The 21,366-nt window shown below is 44.8% G+C and overlaps 1 protein-coding gene across 1 annotated transcript in view; it reads left to right on the top strand.

Annotated features, from left to right (window-relative positions):
• The first annotated feature begins 1,809 nt into the window (after nt 1-1,809).
• Nucleotides 1,810-21,366, top strand: part of LOC142589580 (protein O-glucosyltransferase 2-like) — a 64,473-nt gene continuing 44,916 nt past the window's right edge. Inside the window, exons 1-2 of the mRNA XM_075701056.1 lie at nt 1,810-2,885; nt 3,177-3,376. Of these exons, the coding sequence (XP_075557171.1) occupies nt 2,647-2,885; nt 3,177-3,376 (439 nt within the window). The 5' untranslated portion in view covers nt 1,810-2,646. The remainder of the gene's footprint in view (nt 2,886-3,176; nt 3,377-21,366) is intronic.

The following is a 21,366-nucleotide window of genomic DNA, read 5'->3' as shown; positions in this document are numbered from 1 at the left end:
AAAATAGTGTGCAAGTAGAGGCCAGAGCACACCAGACCGACGGGGCGGCTGGTGGTGACTCTCTGTCTTAACAATGGGTCAATTCTGCCTTAAATCCTTTTGGCGACCCGTTGTCGGCAGAGACAAGGCAGGGCAGGTGGTGACATCACCAAACGCATTCCACTTTCATTGCAGCAGCAGTCTTCATGAGGCGCACATTCCTTAGTTCGACCCACAGTAAGGGGTTGGCACTTTCATGGAACTTTGAAGGTTCATACCCATAGTCGGGCGACTTGGCTTGACATGACGATGTCAAGGTTGTCAGTGGGTGTTTGAAGCTCAGCACAAGGGCAGTCACTTTAGAAGAACAAATGGGGAGGGGGGAGCTCCCGTTGCCTTGATGATAGACCCGCAATGTGGCACAACACTATGTACAACAGAAACATGCGAAATTCTGTGGCCCACTTACCAAAACCTGACAAGCTTCGTGGCTTCCCGGACTTGGTACAAAGTGCTTAATTTCTGAATTTATTTGTTTATTTATTATTTATTTATTACATACTGTAGACCAATTTGGTCCAAGCAGGACGGGCAATACAATTTACAGAATATCTGTTTTACACAAAAGGGGAACAACAAGAAGAAAAGAAACATGATAACCAGAGGAAAGAACACAAAAAGACATAATCATCTAGTCATATAGTGCGTCATAAGGTTCTGTTAGGCTATTCCAGTCGGACACAGAACGCGGAAAAAAGGAAAACTTATAAATGTCTGTTCTTGCAAAGTAAGGGGTTAGAAAGTGTGTTTGGTAAGGTCGCGTAGGTCTCGTGGCCAAATGGGAAAGAAACTGTGTCTGATCAATAGCCATTTTACCATTAAGAAGCAAGTTTAAAAAAATCCAAACAACATTTTTTTTCTTCTCGATTCAAGTAGCTCACTGGGCATGGCAGCTTCCAGAACATGCGGCTGCTTCACAATCCGCTTCTCTTCTTTACACAGTTTCTTGGCCTTCTGATGCAACCGTATGACAACTGCCGGGATGTCATTGCGATCACCGCCTTTGCGCATGACTGCGACGCCCCACCATGACACGTGCATCAAAATCCGATATGGATTCGCTCCTGACACTGCATCTCTTGAATATTTTCCAATACGGTATCTTTTTGCACCTTTGATCCAAAGTAGCAAGGGCTTCCATACCATGCCAAGACAGACCAAGTGTATGCAATAATCAAGTGGAATATGCTGAACAATGTCAACAAGCAATTTCAACAAAATGGTATTCGTGGTGTGGTGCTCTTGCTCTGCTGTATAGAAGTTGTTATTTGTTCTTAATGGTGCATCTAATTCAGGAAAGCACTATCGTCCTTGCTCAAAATCTCCATCAGTCACACATTTGGAGCAGCTGAAGTACCCATTATGCCCTTTGATGCCAAGAAAGTACGACTTCGGAGGTGTTCACAGATAGTGCTCCAAACGGCACAGCAAATTTTTTGCTTCCTAGTCGGGCCTTTTTGGAGCACTCTTAAAATTCAAGTCGCACACGAATGGTTCCAAGTACACATTAGACTGAGATAGTTTGCACTCCTCAAAAAAAGGCACCAAATGGAAATGGTTCCCTTGGTTTGCAGTTCAACACACGACAAAAAAAAGAATGGGCTAAAAATTAACCTACCTCGTTTTATAACATTTATTTTTATTTATTTTTTTTTGTCAGTGGCACTCCATCCATATTAACGTGGATAACTATAGGATCAGGCACACGAACAACATATCTGAGAGCTGAGTGAAGTCCTTCACAAAAGCCGAAATGACAACGGTCCATAACCCATAACGTGTGACAATTATCATGCACTCTCAGCGCCCTCAGTGAAGACACAGTGCGCTAGCGCTGTTTGGTAGCTCCCTCAAGCAAGAATACGAGCGAAGAACCTTTAAAAGATTTCTGACGAGGTATACATTCGATGACGCGCACTGCTCGTCTGTGTTCCTCGTTGTTCAGATCCTCGATAGTCATGGAAATTGGAAATGCCGGACTGCAGACTTCAATCGAATTTCGCTATCGCGATTGGCTCCCTTCCTCAACCTACAAATGAACCAATCGCGATAGAGAAATGTGATCCCGATCGGGCTCGAATCGCGATCGAAAGTGTATTAAGGCCATCACACGTATGCCGACAGGGCAGAAAAACGACAGCACTTCGACTGAAACACAGATGGGCTCCGCGAGCCCAACTTAGAAAACACGGTATTTGAGAAAGGCCACGCAACGCGGGGGGCAATGCGAGAGAGCTAGGCTGAAGGGGCTGAAGCATGCTTCAGCTGAAGTTTTCGTTTGAAATAAAAGTGTTCAAAACAAAAGCGCTAAAAGAAATATTCAGCGATCAAATAAAGGGTACCCGTTAGGAAAGGAGGAACGGAAGCGCGGCTAGTCTTCTCCGTTTGCACGGCGGAAGGTGAGACAGACAGGCACGCCGGCTGAAAGCGCGCACGACGTAATCCTTTCGGAACTGCTGGCTAGCGTGAAGGTGATCCGGCGATAATGCTAGCGTGGTGTAATGATAAATCCGTCAGGGCGGGACCGCGTGAAGCTGTGGCGGTGCAAGTCTAGGAAAAAAAACTATGCACCGCAGTGGAACGCACGATTCGGACTGCTGACAAGTTATGTTTTCGAAAAACAGAAGAATGCTACTTGCGGGACGACTTTGCGTCGCAATGCTGCTAGCGGCCGCGGCTGAGGCTGAAGATAAGTGCCCCGTGGCTACATGCGCCGAAAGGAGTTGGCCGAACGGTCGGCCACAGCCTCAAGTGTCGGCGCGCTTGTATGGCCCTGGCCTCCGAGGAAACTTCAACCTTCCAGCCAGATACTTTTTTGTACACTTAGTTGACGCTAGTGGCAACAAGTAAGTCGAAATGGTAACTCATTGTTGATAATGATTAAACATTTCGAGTGCGTTGTTATATGAAATAGTAACTCATTGGTGATAACGATTAAACATTTCGAGTATGTTGTCATATGTCTTCCAACATCACAACATACACAAACGTGCTAAGTACGTATACAGTCGTAGCTGTCATAGCGTTTCGACCGCAGATGACGAGAGAACGAGAACGTGGAAATTTCTGACTACTTCTGGCGAGCAGTTGGTTTTTCTGAAACGATGCCGACTCGGCGGAACGCATTCTTGTTGCAGCTTTACGGTAGCATCCTCGACGAACCTTACTGTGAGTATCACGGGAACCAACGGCCACTGCAGCATTTGGACCCAGGTCCTGAGTCGAGGAGATGGGCTTTTCATTGTTCGCTACAAGCTCTTTAAAAGTTGCCCCGAGGCACAAGTGGAGGTCAGCTTCAATGGATCTCCCCTCATGGAATCGCCGGTTGTGGTTAAAGGTATTCCGCTTTAATTGCCTTTATGTGGTATGGTGAGAGTTGGCGAAACTGAACACTTCAGTGGTTTTCTTTGTTCTAGGGTGTACCACGCTGCACATTTTTTGCATGCTGTCATATGTTGTGACAAGACAAAATTAAGCGTCTTCTATAGGTAAGGATATGATGACCAGTTAAATCGGTTCTACTGAAGCTAGTTACAAATGGAAATGACACAGCCACACTTGCCCATACATATGATTGCTGTTTTACTGCTTTACACATAAATCATTAGCTTATATTCTATACAGAAGTGCTGAAAAGCTCTCAGGCAACTGGTGGCACTGTTTAAGGCGCATGTACTCAGCCCATGGTTTTTGAAACTGTAATCCACCTTACTTTAAGTTTCTTTAAAGTTCATTGTTTAATTATTGTCCCAAAAACAGTAAATAGGCAGAAGAATCAAGATCTGGTGGTAAGCAAATGGTTGATTGCAATGAGTTTTTTCAAAGATATTATTTCCATGGCCCTTTCTGGCTGCACCACACCAGGCTCGGGCATTTCTAACAATAGTGCTGCTTAGATCACACGGTGACAGTTGTGTCTGCAAGATGTATGCACTGCACTGACATACTGTAAAAAACAGCTGAAAATTCAGACAAAACCATGTGGGCTCTTTTTGGAGAGCACACACAGTTAATTTAGCTGTGTGGAGAACCACACAGCTGATGTTGTAATGATTGTTGTTTGCTTTTATGATCATCATATCACCATCTTCCATATATAGTGATTAGCCTTCACTTTTTGCCATATAAATGTTTTTTGCCAATATGAAATTTCTTTGTGCACTCCACATGAAGCGGGTTTTGTCATAGTTCATATATTTAGCACTTACATGGCTTAAGTGTCTGTACTCCAAGCAGTTTAAAAATTATTAACATAACACATTTCCAGGTATGCTTGGCTACAATAAAAAAAATATAAACAGCTAATGAAATTGTTTCGCCTGTTATAGCTTGACATGCCTGTGCAACTGCTTTACTGCTTTCAAGTTGACTGCAGTGCCTTAAGTCGTGCAGCGTAGCTATAAAGCACTCACATTGTAAACTCGGGATGGAAAAGCCTTAGAGCTTCTGTTCCGCAGATATTAAAGAGATATCATTAAAGTTAACTTAGTAATTTATTTATTTATTTATTTGAGTACCCTAAGGACATGTTAGGGCATTACATGGGGGGGGGGATGAATTGCACATCTGGAACTGTAAATACTGTAAGTCGGGGCTTGATAAGCTACAGTAAGGAGCAGAAGCCTTTGTCAGGCCATACGGCCTTTAGCTTCTGCTTCCTTTCTGTTGTAAACAGGAGAAAAAAAAAGAATAAATAAATCCACAATAAATAAAAAAGTAAAGAAAAACTTGATTCGACAATGTTTTGCAATTTTGTGCACCAACTGATATGATAATTTATCAAATTTATCAAATTTATCAAGCAAATTTATCATTCCTTCTTAATTGTCACATTAAAATGGCCTATTGATAAGCAGTGTACTTGTAAACAAAGTGCTTGGGTGTGATGGTTAAATGCATGAAGTAATGTAACATGCTGGCTGAAAGAGTGGGTGTGTACATCTGACTCTGTTTTATGTACTGCCTTTAATCATATTTGGCAGAAATCACTTGAAAACATTCTGCAAGCTGTTTACCTTGCTTTTGACAGACATGCCAGTGCAGTCCATTGTAATTATGATAATAACACCTTCAAACGTCTCCCACACATTCTTGATAGCCGTCTCTTTTATTTTTGCTTCAACTGAGGGAAGTTCCACATCTTTGTTGCATCACATGTTGTAGTTTGTCTCTAGCTGTAAAAGTGTTACAATTTCAAAGGTTATTAAATGTTTACCTTATGCAGAATTCCTTAAACCTTGGAGAAAATGTCACTTACACATGCTTCTTTTGCTTTTATAACTGGCCTTAAGAGCCCAATGTTACATTCCTGGTACTCGTTCTTTCTCTCAGTTTGCTTCTGTGGAGGCGAATTCTTCAAAGAAACTGCCTTATTCAGTTTCATTTTGAAATGCACAGTTCAAACATACACAGTAGTCTCAGAGAGAATGCAGCTAAAGGCATTAGTTTGACCAGACACGGTCACAACATCCTTTGTCAGGTTCACAGTGCATGAAATAACATGGCCATTAGCAAAATTGTATCTGAACTGTTCATTGGTGTAGCTGGGAAGGGGAGGGGGGTCGACCTCCCCCCCCTCTTCCCACAGAACAGAAGGTTTGAAGAGATGGGCTCCAAAAGAGTGACATGAATGAAAAGGAAAGCTTGAATGTGAAAGCAAGGTGAGGGGTAGTGGCGGTCCGAAGGGGGAGGGGGGGTTGTCATGTACGTCACTGTACCTTGAATTTAGGTTTATCCAGTTCCCATGCAACTGCTGTCATGTCTATAGTCTTGCCTTCTCACGTCGCCTTTTCCCTACCCCCCCCTTCCCCCCTTGTATAGGAACTGCAAGCGAATAGTGGCAAGGCTGTTATTCACTCATTTCACAACTGTGTCGTTTCTACTCATTCTCTGCCTCCTCTCCCCCCTCCTATCTACCATTCTGTCTAGCTTCCCTCTGGACTTGGGTATAGCAGAAAGGTAAGCGCTGCAATTTCTGCAGTGCTTTTGTGGGAGGTCACAGATGATTACAGCTGTCAAGAGGCTAATGGGGCGATGGACGCCCAGGGAGCTCCAGAGGGCACATTCGACATGGTGCAAAGATCTAAACGAGTTTCTCAGATCTCCTTCCCTCTGTGCCAAGCTCCTATCATGTATATACATGCTATGAACCACCTTTGACGAAGCGTGCAAGACAGCCACAGCAGCAGCAGCAGTGGGAAAGTCGAAGGAAGAGGCAAAGAAAGCTTCACTTTAGAAAGCTCTGCTTTAAAACAGGACAAGAAAGAAAAACCTACAGAATGCTGATATGCGTATGGCAAAATATATCAGGAAGGGGGGTGCTGGGCCAGGGAAGCTAAGAAACCGCCACAACACACAGGTGGGAGGGCAGGTAGGTGAATGGCCTTGAAGTCCATGCAGAAACAGAAATATAGGAATGTTAGCAGCCGCCATGCCGTTGAACAAACCGGTGAATGTTAAAGAGTGTGACAGTGACTAACGAAAAAGAATCTTAAAAAGGGGAGTGGAGGGATAGAAATGAGGACACGAAGATGTGTATAAAAGGGGTCAAGAAGGAAGTTGGCAGATAATTATGGACATAGGGAGAGTGTCTCGTCACTGCCTGATAGCTCAACACCAGCCATCTGTGGCCAGTCGCCTAGCTGAGGCTCACCTACCCTGTCCTAACATGTGCTGCTTGCTGCGGGAACCCCAGCCTAACTAAACGTCTTGGCAATTTTCAGAATAGATAAGTGTTGGAAGACGCGACACTTTCAAGTCTTTCAGAGCTACTGGCCCTTATTTTACTGCGAGCAACGGATGCCATAATTTACACAAAGGATTCTAAACAGGAAGCAGCCCTGCTTCGGACTGTCTGCCTCGTCAAATTCTGAGTGGGATCAAATAACAGTATGAGTCGCGTGATGACTACTACAATACCATGATCGCAAGTTACAAACAGCTCTTAAAACAAGTCGGACAGCAGGTCACCGAAAGTGAATAAAACTTGCATCATATGATGCTGTCAAAGTTCTAACGCAAAGCTTTGTTCCTGTATTTTTAAATCTAGAATAATATAGCATGCCCACAACACTGAAAGCGCAATTGAGTGATAGGCAACTTGCAAAATAGTGCCCACCCTCTCCTGTACGTAGCCGTGGCCGTACCACTCACTAGAAGATCTAGCTGGAAAACAACGGTGATCACTGTTACCTGGGCTGCAACAAGTCTGGCCTACAAACGAGAAGAGGCACAATATTATGCTGTCTTGCTTTTTTTTTTTGTTTTTTTTATGGCGACGTCTTTAGCGCTGTTTGGTTTTCCAAGTCATGTACTAGCTAGGTCATCAAGATATCTTACATAAATGCATCAATTTGTAAACAAAATTTTAGTTTTTTTAATATCATCATTTTTAAAGATAACATAAGGATGATAGCATATTTTGATGTGAAGTGGCTGCAAAACTTGCATCCTCACTGTTAAAGCGTTCTTGTCCTGGGAGTGTTTCGAGTTTGTCTTTGCATGGTGTCCAACCCTCCACACGCGCACATAGAGAGAGAGAGAGGTGAAGGAGGTGGAGGAGTGGTAATTGTCCACTGACAACTCTCCCCCCCTCCCCATTCTCCGAAATAAATTTCTGACTACACCACTGGAACTGTTCACTGAAGTACACGTCATGCATCTTCAAGAAACCACATCATTGAGGCAACATTCCTTGAAGAATGGCTGGTGTGTGAGAGCACATTGTGTGTAAATGAGGCTGAGCTGTGATATCATAAGTGTAGTAGGCGTTACCCAAAAAAAGGTAGCAAAATACATTACTTGTTATGTTCAAATAAAAGAAGTATGTTACTGCTCTACTTTAGCTACAAATTAAGGTAACAAACTACCATTACCACCAAATTTTTAGGCACTATCAATGTAGGTTTTAGGCACCTAAAAAAGGCAGTTAAAACCTCATTTTAGGCACGATGCAAGCCCAGATAGGCACTATCAGATGTTCACAATACACAACCTGTTTTATGTATTGTATGTGTGTAGCCCATTTGTAACGTAAGAAACTGACGTATAGCATTCAGTTATAAAATTTGAAAGGCAGCAGCCTGTATTGTGCAAGCCATTGCTTTACAGGGATTTGCTGGGCAGACGAGAGACCGCTTTTTTGTCAACACACATACTGCACATGCTTAATACATTCGTTCTAAAACTATGAGCAGGTATAGTCTCTATTTATTAGCCAAGCTTCTCTGCTTACACTTGCGCATAAAGTGGAGCAAGCACAGGAAATAAAGAAAAGTACAGTTGCAGCTGAGCAATTACTCAAAAAAGATAAAATCCATGCCTAATGGAATGAAATCTACAAATGTTCCAGTAAAAAAGAAGCAAGCATTGAATAGCATACATTTACAAATCTTCGTAAAATTGTAAGATCAGTAACAAGTGATTATCATCTGTAGGTTCTTCAATTCAAGGTTGTGCCTGTTCTTACTCAGAATGAGCTGGCCAAATGAAATTGAGTGCGCAAAATTTAATGAGGTGAATGGATCTTTTATATGTTTGACAGCGTCACACACTCTAGGATTTTTAAGTGTTCACTTGTAAGAACTTCCAAAAGTTCTTTGAGCATAAAAAAAATAGATGTTTCTTGTGTAAGGGAAAGAACAACATTGCACACACTTTTTTGACAGCTGCTGCCATAACCATGTGATGACTCCGGAACTGTGCTCTTTCTTAAAGGGACCCTTATTTAAACGATTTTGATGATATTGTACAAATGTACTGAGCCAGTAGGTTAGGCCCTTATTTATTTATTTATTTATTTGTACATACTGCAGCCCTATTGGGCTATTACGAGAGTGTGTATGAAAAGCAGAACAATGACAAATAACAAAGGCAATATGAACAATACAGACTTAATGAAAATAACGACCTATTCAATTGTCGCCAAAGATAAGTTTAAAGGCAGAGGACGATTATTACCAGGCAAAAAATTCCAGTATTCAATAACACTGGGAAAGAAACTATTTAAATGTGTCTGTACGGGTAAAATAAGGCGCAATGTGTAGGTGATGGTAACTACTAGTATTGGATGGTTTAGCAGGAGTTAGATAATTATCTGATGAAATCTGGCAGGAGGAGTTAATAATGCAATGCAGAAGCTTGAGCGACTCCGGCCATTGGCGATCGGAGAGTGGTTGCAATCCTAGGGATAGTAGCGCTGTGGAAGGTGAAAAATCTCTATCGAACCTATGGCATATGAAGCGAATCACTTTCTTTTGGATGGCCTTGATTTGATTAATGTCACATTGCTTGTGCGGATTCCAGACAGGAGAAGCATATTCTAGTAAATGTCGGATTAGAGATTTATACATCAGTAGTTTAGTATCCCTTGGGGCCGTGGTCAATGTGCGGTGCAGATAGCCTAACTTTTTCAGTGCCTTTGAGGTTATTAAATCTATGTGTTTGGACCAAGACATTCTGGGTGTGAAAACAAGACCAAGGTATTTGGTATGATCAGTAAGGTATGATCATTAATTTACACATTTAAGTGCTCCACGTAAGGTGTGTAATTTATTACAGGGTTTTAAAAATGTGCATTGCTACTGATTACAGTGGCACCACTCCCCTGAGATTTCAGCCGCCCCCTCCCAATTGACATAGTTAGCCCAATTAACGTCAGTTCGGTGAGCTATTTGATTGGCTAACCTGGTCACGTCATCAATAACATTTCCAACTTTATGGTGAACAAATGTTGTTTGCAATAGTTGGAATGTTGGTTAATTTGTTTCTATAAAAAAAGTAACAGAAAGAGAATACACAACGGCAATTTATCACTACACTCAAGCACTTCCAACACATAGCAAGTGTCGTCTGCTTGTGTTACAATGTCCTCCATGTTGACGCGAGCTGCGCCAGTCAGAGCTGGTCTCGAACTCTCTTTTTGCGAGCACCATGGATCGCCCCTGTTACATTGTGGGCTGCAAATCTAGTGATCGGCAACATTTCAAGCTGTGACATCGACTGCCTTTGCAAGGCAACATGCGAGCAGAGTGGTTGCAGTGCATCAGGCTATTGGTATCCAATCAGTGCCAGCATCGACGCGTTTGCGGATGTCTCTTCATGCCGGAGGATTACTACCACAATAGAGAGCTTTAGAGTGTCCAGTATTCAGGTAAATGCAAGCGCAAGTGGACTGGGCATGTTTCACTGGGCGAATGGAGAAACGAGCATGAAATGTCTGCGTGGTGCAGTCACCTGGTGACACAGAGCTCAACCAGAGAACCACAGAAGTAATATAGCAGTAACTAAGTGTATTCTACTTTGCTGCTGGTGAAAACTTTTGGCAGGAGTGTAATCGGGAGCACATTGTCTTTTTGAATGTTTAAAATGTTCTGCACTTGCTTAAAACAATACAGTGTAGTCCACTTATAGTGATACCACATATAACGATATATCGGTTATAACGATGGGTCAAGGTAACAGTGTCATTTTATGCATTAGGTCTATAGGGGAAAAAAAACATATATAACTATATATTATCCACTGCATATCAGATATAATGATCAACATTTTGCCATCAGGACAGCGTTTGCCATGCAGAATAATCCTGGCATTTGCGTTGCTTGGTTTCCCTGAAATGAACGATGCCGAGACGGAGTTATGTTCACCTACGCGAGTTCGTATCTGCTGCCATTACCACCCCGCCCATACCGCCCACGCACCGGAGAGCATCATGAGTTGTGAGTGAGTGAGTGAGTGAGTGAGTGAGTGAGTGAGTGAGTGAGTGAGTGAGTGAGTGAGTAAAAGTAAGTTAAGTAAGTAAGTAAAAGTAAGTAAGTTAAGTAAAATTAAGTTAAGTAAGTAAAGTAAAAGTAAGTTAAGTAAGTAAAGTAAAGTAAAAGTAAGTAAGTAAAAGTAAGTAAGTAAGTAAAAGTAAGTAAAGTAAGTAAGTGGTCCTGATCCCTTTTGACTCAAGGCAGGCGTTTGTCAGCGTCACAGGAGATGTTGAAAACACAAAAAGGAAAGTAAGGAGAGAAAGAACATAAAACACAGTTTTGTCACAGTCTGTGAGGCCGTCTCGTTGGTCTGGTTCGTTTCAGCCTAGGCTCCAGTTGCCTCGGATTTCACCAAAGCCATGATGATCCAATCCGCCAGCCATGCCGGTTCAAGTCAGTGCGTCCGAGCCGCATCGATGCTTGGTCGGCCGTGATCTGTCGTAGTTGCTCGTGTAGCTAAGGTAGTCGGCGTCGGCGGCCGTTCGCTGTGACTGGGTGGCTCTAGCCGGGCGATATCTGTCTGGGGTTTTCCTCCAGATTTTCAGCTCACCTGCCCAGTTGTTCCCACTGTTCTAGCCGGGTCTTTGTAGTTTCGGCGCGTGCAGATCGGTCCTCCTCGGTGAGACCAGTCAGCGCCAGGCTCTCGGCCAGGGAGCACGATCGGAGATCTGCGGGAAGTCTTGGACATTGTTGTAGCACATGGAGAAGGGTTTCTTCTGGCGAACCACACAAGCGGCATGTCGGAACCACGCCAAATCGTTCGTGGCGGCATTGGTTTGTGAGGAGAGCACCAGTGCGGGCTTGAAACAGCAGGGCGCTGCCTCTATCTCCTCGGTAGTGGGGTGATGGGCACGGTTCCGGCTTGTGGTGGTAATATAGTGCCAGGCTTCGCTTTTTTGCTACTGTTGTGCACCAAATTGTTTTTTCAGCATCATTGATTTCCTTGATGACTGCCTTGCGCCACTCTGCCTCTGTCTTAGTGTTGTGGTGTTTTGAATTTTGGCTGTATTTCGTGTCTAGGGACGTGTATTTCCGAATCCAAGCCGTCTTGATGTTTTTATATCTTAGGTATAGGTACGTTCTGTGACTTTAATTTGTGTTTGCCATGAATTTGAGTCTGCCGGCGTATTGTAATTTGGACCTCGCCTCCCTTGCCTCGTATGAGGACCAACTCATTTCCACGCTTACTGCTGCATTTGCAGTGGCTATGCTTCCCCCTAGCAGCCAGCGGCCTAGTTCTGTTTGGTGACGCTCCAGGCATTTTATGGTTTCACTGGAGTAGGCCAGCACATCGTCTGCGTATGTTGTCGCTGGTGCTGCTACTATCTTCCACAGTGTGCATCCGACAGTGTAGGGGTTGTATGAATGTCTGGCCAAGTGCCAGATGCGGCCTTTGAGGCGATTAAATTTTTTTACTAATGTGTTTTTATGCGGATCCAGAAAATTTGCTTGTTCGCTGAGAGTTATGCCGAGGTATTTGTATTTCGATGTTTTTTGATGAGGTACCCTTGGAGGGCGAATTGGTCGCTAGTGTTGCTTGTATTTATTCCCATTCACTGCGTTTTGTCAGTGTTGAACCTTAGCTGGTCGTTTCCTGTAACTTGGGAGCAGATGTCGAACTGGTGTTGGAGGTCAGCTGCTGATTCTGCTAGCAGCAGAATATCGTCAGCGAATGCCAGACATGAAATTTTGGTGTATTCTTCTTGCTTGTCAGTCATTATCGTAGACAGGCGGAGGCCTGGTCCCTCATTGTCTAATGTTTGGAGGAGTTGTGTGATGTATATGTTAAATAATGTTGGGGACACCGGGCATCCTTGTTTTAGTCCTATCTTTTGCTCGACTTTCTTCGACCTTAGTTCTTGTAGTGTGTACACTGCTGTGCAAACCGTGTATAGGTTCTTGAGCAGGTCTATGCTTTTACAATCTAGTCCACTGCTCAGTAGCTTTTGCCAAAGCCTCGAGTGGGGAACACCATCAGAGGCTCTTTCCATATCAAGGAAAGCCAGATATAGCATTGATTTTTCCTTATTTTTCATCCCCATAGCTTGGGTGAAAGTGAATATATGGTCACTTGTCCTGTGGTTTGGTCTGAAGCTGTTTTGAGACTCTGTGAATATGTTATTTGATTCACAGAACTTTTGTAGTCTTCGGTTGAGGATTGTGCTGTACAGCTTTTGTACATTGCTCAGTATAGATATCGGGCAGTAGAGATTTAGTTGTTCAATTGGTTTTCCTTTGCCCTTGTGTGTGAGGGTCACTTTTGCCTCTTTCCATGCTGGTGGGATTTGACCCGAATCAAGGATGCTGTTGAAGTAGTGTTGTAGTCCCTCTCTTGCTTTTGTCTTTAGTGCTTTGAGGAATTCGTTGGGGATGTCACCGGCGCCTACTGCTTTTTGGTTTTTAAAATCGCTGATGCTTCGTTTCAGTTCTGTTGTGGATATTGGGTTCAGTATGCTATGTTCTTTTTTTGTCCTCTTCATCTCATCAGTTGCTGTGTTTAAGGGTTGTGGTGTGTGATCTTGTGGATTGTCTTGGAGTGTTTTGAAGGGTGATGTCAGGTATGTTTCCATCTCTTACTGTGTTTTCAAGACAAGTCCGGAGGCAGTGTGTAGAGCAGTTGTTTTTGTTGTGGCCTCGTTTGGTTCCAGGGAGTCTATATACATCCAGAACCTTTGACTCTAATGTTTTCGTTCCTTTATTATATGGCTTTCTTGTTGCTTGAAGGTGGTGTCGACTTTTTGCTACCAAGTTCCTGGTTGCTACCTTGTTCCTGGTTTAAATAGATTTGCCATGCATTGGCTTTTTCAGTGGTTTCCTTTTCATTTGTATGGCGGTGTAGTCTGGAGAGTCTTTTGCATTTTTATATTTCTTCTTTAAATTCCTTGGCGAACCAGGCTGTAGGCCATGTTCGGGTCATCCCTTTTGTCTTGTGAAGAGTTTTATCTGCCACTTGTAGACATTGTTCTATGAACGCTTCATAGGTCTCGGTTTTTTCTATTTTTTCTTCTAGCTGTGATGTGAACTTTTCCAATTTGTCATTGTCTCTCATCTTCCAGTGTCTTGCTGTGTGTGTTGTATTTTTGTTTTGTGTGTGAGGTGCAGGGGTACCTAGAAGTATTTTAATTCTATTGTGGTCGCTACCACAACTGTCTGTTTTGTCTTCATCAATGTGCATAGATTTTATTTGAATGTGTGGTGCGGTGGTGTAGTTGTATAACACATAGTCAATGGCTGATTTTTTAGTGTGCCGTGTCCATGTGTAGGTGCCTTGGCAGATTGGGTCTAGGTTTGCTATGGACAGCTGGCATGCTTCCACTAGTTTGTAGAAGCCCATTGCATCCTTTTCTTTGCCTTCAAGGTCTATTATATGGGAGTTGAAGTCACCTAGGAGGAAAACAGGGTGTCCACCGTATTTTTGTTGGATATCCTTAGTGATGCATTCATGTATTTTTCTATTCCATTCGTCTTCTTCACATGCTGTAGCCACGTATATCACACATAGATATGTGCTGCGTTTCTCTATTTCTAATTTTACCCACATGTGTTCTTGGCAGTTTTGGTCGTCTCCAGTATAGGTTTTCTGGGTGGCTTGCGCAAGGAATCTGACTCCTCCTCCACGTTCGGTGCCCCTTTTTCTATTTTGGCAATACCATTCTAGACCGTTGTGTCTATAGGGCTCCTCGTCATCTCTAAGGTGTGTTTCAGTCAGCACATATAAATAAATTTTCTGCTGGCTGATTTGACATTGAACTTCTTCCCATTTCAGGCTGCTACCACCTTGCGTGTTTAGTAGGCAGATGGATAGGTTCTTTTGTTTGTCTCCTGGTTTTATTTTGTGTTTTCTTTTCGGGTACAGTCAGTGCTGTTTGGATTTTGTCAGGGGATTGTGATTCTACGTGTTGTCCTGGCTAACTCGATCCTCTTCTGTCTGGTTTACAAGTGACTTCATGTTCGGCCAAGCGTGTCTGTCTTCATCTTGAGTAGTCTGTTGGCTGTGTTCTGTTCTGTTGTCCTTTTGTATCTGTGAGGCTAGTGGTAAGAATTTTTGTTGTTTGGATTTAATGAGGCATTTTACCAGTGGCGTCTTGTTTGGCCTAATTGGCCAAGTGCTGTTGACGTGGCTTTCAATAGTGTCCTCACTGCCCTCTGGTCTGTACTGCTGGGGTGTCTGCGGTTTTGTGATGTGGTTGTGTGTTTGCAGTTGTTTCCTAAAAAAAAGGAGTTATTTTTTGGGGTAGTAGGCAGCTCACACGGTCTCCTGCTGCTTCAGTATAGTGGATTTTGTTGAGGCTGTCTTCGTTGAGGTCATCCCCTGTGGTGATAAATTCTACTCTGGGACCAAGTGAGGCACATACATTGTTGATTTGTTGGTTCCATTTGCAACAAGCTGCTTCTGCTTGGTGGCCTCGTGACTTCGGTTCTGGAATGGTACTTATAATGTAGTGGTGTTGGGGTGCCTTTTTGCTCGAGGATGCTAGTTTCTCTGTGAGCTGTTCGATGGACCTTTCAAATCCTGTGTCGCATAGTGCATCAACATTACCAAAGTGTATTACTAGTTGGAGTCTGGTGTTGGAGGAGTCTGCGCGTGCAATTTCTCCTTCAGCTCAAAGGAGTGTTCAAGTGTAGTTGCTCCTGATTTGGTAGTTATGCAGAGCCTCTGGTCATTGATTTTCTCGTAAAGGTGTTTTTTCAGTTGATGAGCATTTTAGTCGCCAAGCACCACTGTCGCTGGGGTGGGCTGTTGCTGAGTTGCTTTCCTGACTGTTTCATCTCCATCACCACAAGATGGCGCCAGCTGCTTCACGTTTTTGAACCTCGTGCGTCACCCACAATCGCACTGAAAGAGAGAGAGAGAAAAAAAGAAAGGTGAAAATCAAAGCGGTGTGGTGGTGGCCGTCCCACTCCCTCTCGCAGCAAGCGTGATAGTAGCTTCACAGCATGTTCACAGCTGAAGCCACTGAAGCAGCGGACAGCCCAGTTCGAAGATGGTGCCGACAAAGCACAAAGCTGTGTCTGTCGCTTGACACGAAGATTCAAATTTTGCAGGATTTTCGATGCGGCTTCAAGGTGAGCGCTCTCATGAAGAAATATGAGCTCGCTCAGTCGACAATATCAACAATTCTGAAAACCGGGAGCACCGTGATAGTAAAGGCAGGGAGTATTAGTGGTCATGCCGATCAGCGGAAAAGGGTTAGGGACTCTTTATACGCTGATGTGGAAGACATTCTACCATCGTGGTGGAAGAGTCGCTTTACCAGTGGTGTATCATAACCCGCGTGCATAATCTGCCAATCAGTGCGCCAATACTTGCTGCCAAAGCAAAACACTTCACTTTTCTTCTGTGGCGGCCAAATTTTGAGCCTGGAGGAGGCTGGATTCAGCGTTTTGAAGAGCGGCATGGCATTGTTTATAAAAACGTGGTAGGGAAACGGCGTCCTTGGATATGCAGGCGAAGCAGCAGTGGCTACTGACAAAGCTGCCTGGTGTGCTGAAGCATTACGTGGACAAGGATATTTACAACCGTGTCGAAACTGCCCTTTTGTTTCAAATGTTGAAGACGCACGCTTTTAAAGGAGATGCATGCCCCGGTGGGAATCACTCTAAAGCACTCTAAAGTGACTTGTAATGATTGGGGTCGGGCATGAAATAGATGGTAGCTGGCCCATGCCGTCGTCCAACTTATCCATGCTGAGGACATTGTTGAAGGGAGAGACTTGTTCTCATCGAGAACGAGGAATATGGGATTTAATTACAGTATCTACATGAGAATGTTACAGTTCATCAGTCTAACATGACTGAAAGAGGAACGCACCCTGAGGAGCCTTAAATACACTCTGTCCTCCCTAGATCTCTAGGTGAGGGAAAATGGCAGTTCACCATCGACCAATTTGGAGCGGCCAAAGTGATCGTAGCCCACCTGCCTTTGAGGGGTAGGGTTTACACACTCACTTCCGTGCAGGTTTCACTGACCACACGGAGGTAAGAGGGTTCTCGCAGACACGGTGCTGCCCCGAGCAGGCGCCTCTTTATCCCAGAGTCGACTCTGCAGTCAGTGGCCGCCGTGTCTGTTCATTGACTGACGACTTCTAAGCTGCGTGAGACGGCACTGCAAAATATTTTCCAGGAGCTCCCCTGCTCCAAACAGACGGTGCCGGGGATGGCGTACGCACTAACAATGCTAGCTCCGCCGCCCGCCCTTAGACATGGTGGCGCCGTTGGGCTGGGGACTGACATATTGTTGTCCTTTCAAAATGAGTCGCCGCTGCAGCCATGGTGGCGCCGATGTTCTGTTGACTCGGCGGTCACTTCTCCGTAGATCGCCTGCCCCGCTGCTGCGGTGGGCTGTGATAATTTTTAGGTCAGTACCTCTGCAGGCCGTTTGTAACAGTTCCTCCATGGCCCAGAAAATCTCGACTGGCCAGTGCCGACAACCGCTGGGCAGGAAGAGAATGGTTGGTGGCAATGAGGGGGATGCCTTGGCTTGCAGCGATCAGCTGTGAAATGATGACACCACCCCGAAACATCCAACAAGGACAGGCAACTGCAAAACGAACCCCACAACACGGCTTTGTGCCGAGATTATGTATCCTGGATCTCGCTTTAGACCCGCTAGGCTTCAAAGAAAACATAAGTGCAGAAAAAAAAAGAAATGCTGCATTTCGCTACGCCAATTTGGAAGGAATTTCGTGCTGACAAATTGAGCAATCATGAATGGAGTCCTGCTAAATGAGAGGGAATCTTCTTGGCTTAACAAAATTAACAATAACAACCCCCAAATTTAGGTGGGATCCCTAAACGCAGAATTCAAATTAGCCTGCTCAAACCATCCGCATTGCTATGCAACTTTCCCTTCTTATATCTTACGAAGAAGTTGTACTCTTGGAGAGTGAGGCTCCATCGGAGCAAGCGGCCATTTTTGTGTGACATTTGATTGAGCCACGCCAGAGGACAGTGGTCGGTCTCGAAGATGAACCTCGCTCTGTACAAGTAACACGACAACTTCTGGGCTGCCCAAACTAAACAAGCACATTACTCCTCCGAAGCACTGTAGGCTACCTCTCTTACAGTTAGTTTACGGCTGGCATTTTCTGAAAGGGGAACTTGCCAGTATCCCCGCACGAGATCTATAGTTGAAATGTATTTAGCAGCGCCAACTCTTTCAATTCGTTCCTCAATGTTGGGTATCAGGTACAGCTGGTCCCTAGTGATGGCATTTAACTTCCTGTAGTCACCACACCGATGAGGGTCCTTATTAGGGGTTTCTACAAGTATTAGCGGTGACATGTAGTCGCTCTCAGCGGGCTCAATAACTCCCAACTCTGGCATACGCTGTATCTCTGCCTCCATAATTTCTCTCTGTCATGGAGACACCCTGTAAGGCTTTGATCTTACGGGTTCGGTTGATATCAGCTCTATTTCATGCGTTATTAGTTTGGTTCTACCTGGCCAATCGCTGAATCTGTCAAGATATTCCCCTAACAGCCCTCTTAGCTCATCTAGCTGCTCGGGTCTAAGAGCATGCGAGCTTACCGAATGTTTTACTACTTCTTCTAGGCTGATTTCAGAGTTGGAGGTCGCCTTTACTCATTAAACTTGGTACTAGTGTCATCCTGCTCTTTGATGGTACAGTTAACAACTCCGCTCCGCTCTACATACGGCTTCATCAAATTGCAGTGGTATATCCTCACCTCTTCCCTGCAACCGAGTATTTTCACAGCATAGTTAGTATCTGAAAGTTTGTGCAACACTTTAACGGGTCCGTGCCAGTGAACTTCAAGCTTGTTCTTTCTTGAAGGTTTGAGGATCATTACCTGGTCTTCGGTGTTAAACGTACGAAGCCTCACATTCTTGTAATAGAACTTGGCGTTCTTTTGAGCTGCTCCCACATTCTTTTTGACTAGTTCTTGGGTTGCACTTAGCTGTTCCAGCAGATTTAGCACGTTTTCTACCACTGTTGGACTCTCTCCTCTTTCCTCCCATATGTCTCTTAACATTCTCAGTGGAGAACGGAGTGTCCTCCCATACACTAGGTCTGCTGGCGAGAACCCTGTAGCCTCATGAGGAACCGTTCGCAAAGCAAACACAGTGGCCGGAAGGCAGTTCTCCCAGTCCTCCTTGTGCTCGTAACAGAGCGCCCGCAAAACTCGCTTAAGCACTGAATGCCACCTCTCCACACTGTTTGACTGAGGGTGATAGATGGAACTGTGTATCAACTTTACTCCGCACTTTTGCAAGAATGTGGTAGTCAGTGCGCTGGTGAATACTGACCCTTGACCCACCTGAATTTCTGCTGGAAACCCAACTCGTGCAAATACTGTCAAAAGCGCGTCTACTACTTCGGTGGAGCTGAGCTCTTTCAGAGGGATTGCTTCTGGAAACTTTGTAGCCGGACACAGCATGGTGAACAAGTACCGGTAACGCGACTTTGTCTTTTGTAGAGTCCCTACCGTGTCTATCACAAGTCTTCTGAAAGGTTCCATTATTAAGGGCACTACCTTTAGTGGAGCTCTTCACGTTTCTCCTGGTTTACCCGAGCGCTGGCAGGTGTCGCATGATCTTTCAAAGTTTTCTACGTCTTTGAAACAGCCAGGCCAGTAGTATTCCATAAGCAATCTTTACTTTGATTTGTTCATGCCTAGGTGGCCAGCCCACCCATTTCCATGATAGAGACTCAAAAGGTCCTCCCTGTACTTGGTAGGTACCACTAACTGATCTAGAATCCTACCCTTTCGGTCTCTGTAGTGCCGATACAACAATCCTCCTCTCTCTTGTATCATCACGTTGCGCCTAGCAATGCCTTCTTTAGCTGTGTGATGCAATTTAGCTAAGCTGCCATCATTCTTTTGCTTGGCTGCCAGTGACCCTCTGTCCACACTTAAGAGCCGATCAAAGTTCTCTGAGGCCGGTGTGAGGAACAATCCTGCCTCGCTTGCGAGTGCGTCAGCTGGCTCTTCCTGCAGGCGGGAACATTGACACCCTAGTGATACGCTCTCATTGAGCTGGTCAGCTGGCAGTGTTTCCTCAAACATTTTTTCATCCCTCGAGCCTAGCTGGGATTCGGTTACTGAAGTTACCTCTTTTGCTACTCCCGCTGGAGCAGCTTTTGCATTTTCAGCCGAAAGCGATGCGATTTTATGAGCTTGGCCTCGTGTCAACGCCTCTACTACACCCTCTCCCAGTTTAAGCCCCTTGTCCCGCAGTAACTGATCCGACCGATTGGAAAAAATCTAAGGGTACTGCAGCGACAAAAATTTGGAAACTGCAGCCTCGGTCACGAGCTCCCCGAACGGTCCACTGATATTGAATTTGGCCATGGGCAGACACACGCTGTGTTCTTCTACAACCTGTTTGATCCATGCTACTTCTCTAGTGAAGTCATCTACCGTCACGTAAGACGTGACCGTAGATGTCCACGGTAGATGAGGACAATGTCCATAGTGGCAGCACTTTCTCGCAGCACCCGGCATGGCTTCCCATTAACTTGCAGGTCGAGAAGATATGGGCTTAAAAGTTACATATTCTCGTCTTTTTCATCCACGTAGGAGAAAACTACGCTGGGCTTCCCGCAGTTTACAGCAATATGTCCCAGTTTGTGGCATTTATAGCAGCGGATGGGTCTAAAAGATTCGAATTTTCTTTTCTCCTGTTTTTGTACGGTTTCCCCATTTGATTTCTCCTTGCTCTTTTCTGAGGGCTTTTCCTCCACGTCTACAGGCTCCGGTCGTCTAGACTGCGAACCCTTTTTGAACGGAAATGGTTTTCGCAGTCCATTTCGACCGTCCCAATTTCCGTCCTCGGCATTCAGCTTTCTACGCGTTGCGTACTCTTCGGCTAATTCAGCCGCCCTTTCCACAGTGTTTACATTTCCTCTGTCTTGCACCCACAGCTTCACAGATTGTGGGATGCTTTTGTAAAACTGCTCTAGACACATGCATTCAACAATCATGTCTCTGCTCTCGTACGCTTCCGCGCTTTTCAACCACTCAACTAGGTTGGCCTTTAAGCTATATGCAAACTCCGGATATTCATCGCTATCCTTCTTGCCTGTGCTTCTAAATCTTTGTTGAAAAGCTTCGGCTGAAAGGCGATACTTCTTCAAAAGACTAGCCTTAAACTTTTGTCGGGCTGGGAACTGACGTATTGTTGTCCTTTCAAAACGAGTCGCCACCGCAGCCATGGTGGCACCGATGCCCTGTTGACTCAGCGGTCGCTTCTCTGTAGATTGCCAGCCCCGCAGCTGCGGTTGGCTGGGATAATTTTGTTGGTCGGTACCTCTGCAGGCCGTTCATAACAGACTGTGTTGCTGTGCGTTAGTACGGACGGAAGCCATCGCCTCAAGCCTTTCATTATCGGGCAATCCAAGAAGCCAGTATGCTTCAAGAATCGGCACATCCCTGTCCGCTATCGCAGCAATAAAAAGGCGTGGATGACCGGTGAGTTGTTCCAGGAGTGGCTGCTCGAGTTGGGCAGCATAATTGAAAGCCAAGGAAGAAGAGCAGTGTTGCTACTGGACAACTGTAGTGCACTCAGCGTTAACCTGAAGCTGACATTGGTCAAATTGATGTTTCTGCCT

The sequence above is a fragment of the Dermacentor variabilis genome, chromosome 1 (assembly GCF_050947875.1).
Source record: "Dermacentor variabilis isolate Ectoservices chromosome 1, ASM5094787v1, whole genome shotgun sequence".
In the NCBI taxonomy this organism is placed as follows: domain Eukaryota; kingdom Metazoa; phylum Arthropoda; class Arachnida; order Ixodida; family Ixodidae; genus Dermacentor; species Dermacentor variabilis.
The sequence above is the reverse complement of the archived record's forward strand: the minus strand, read 5'-3'. Positions and strand labels throughout refer to the sequence as shown.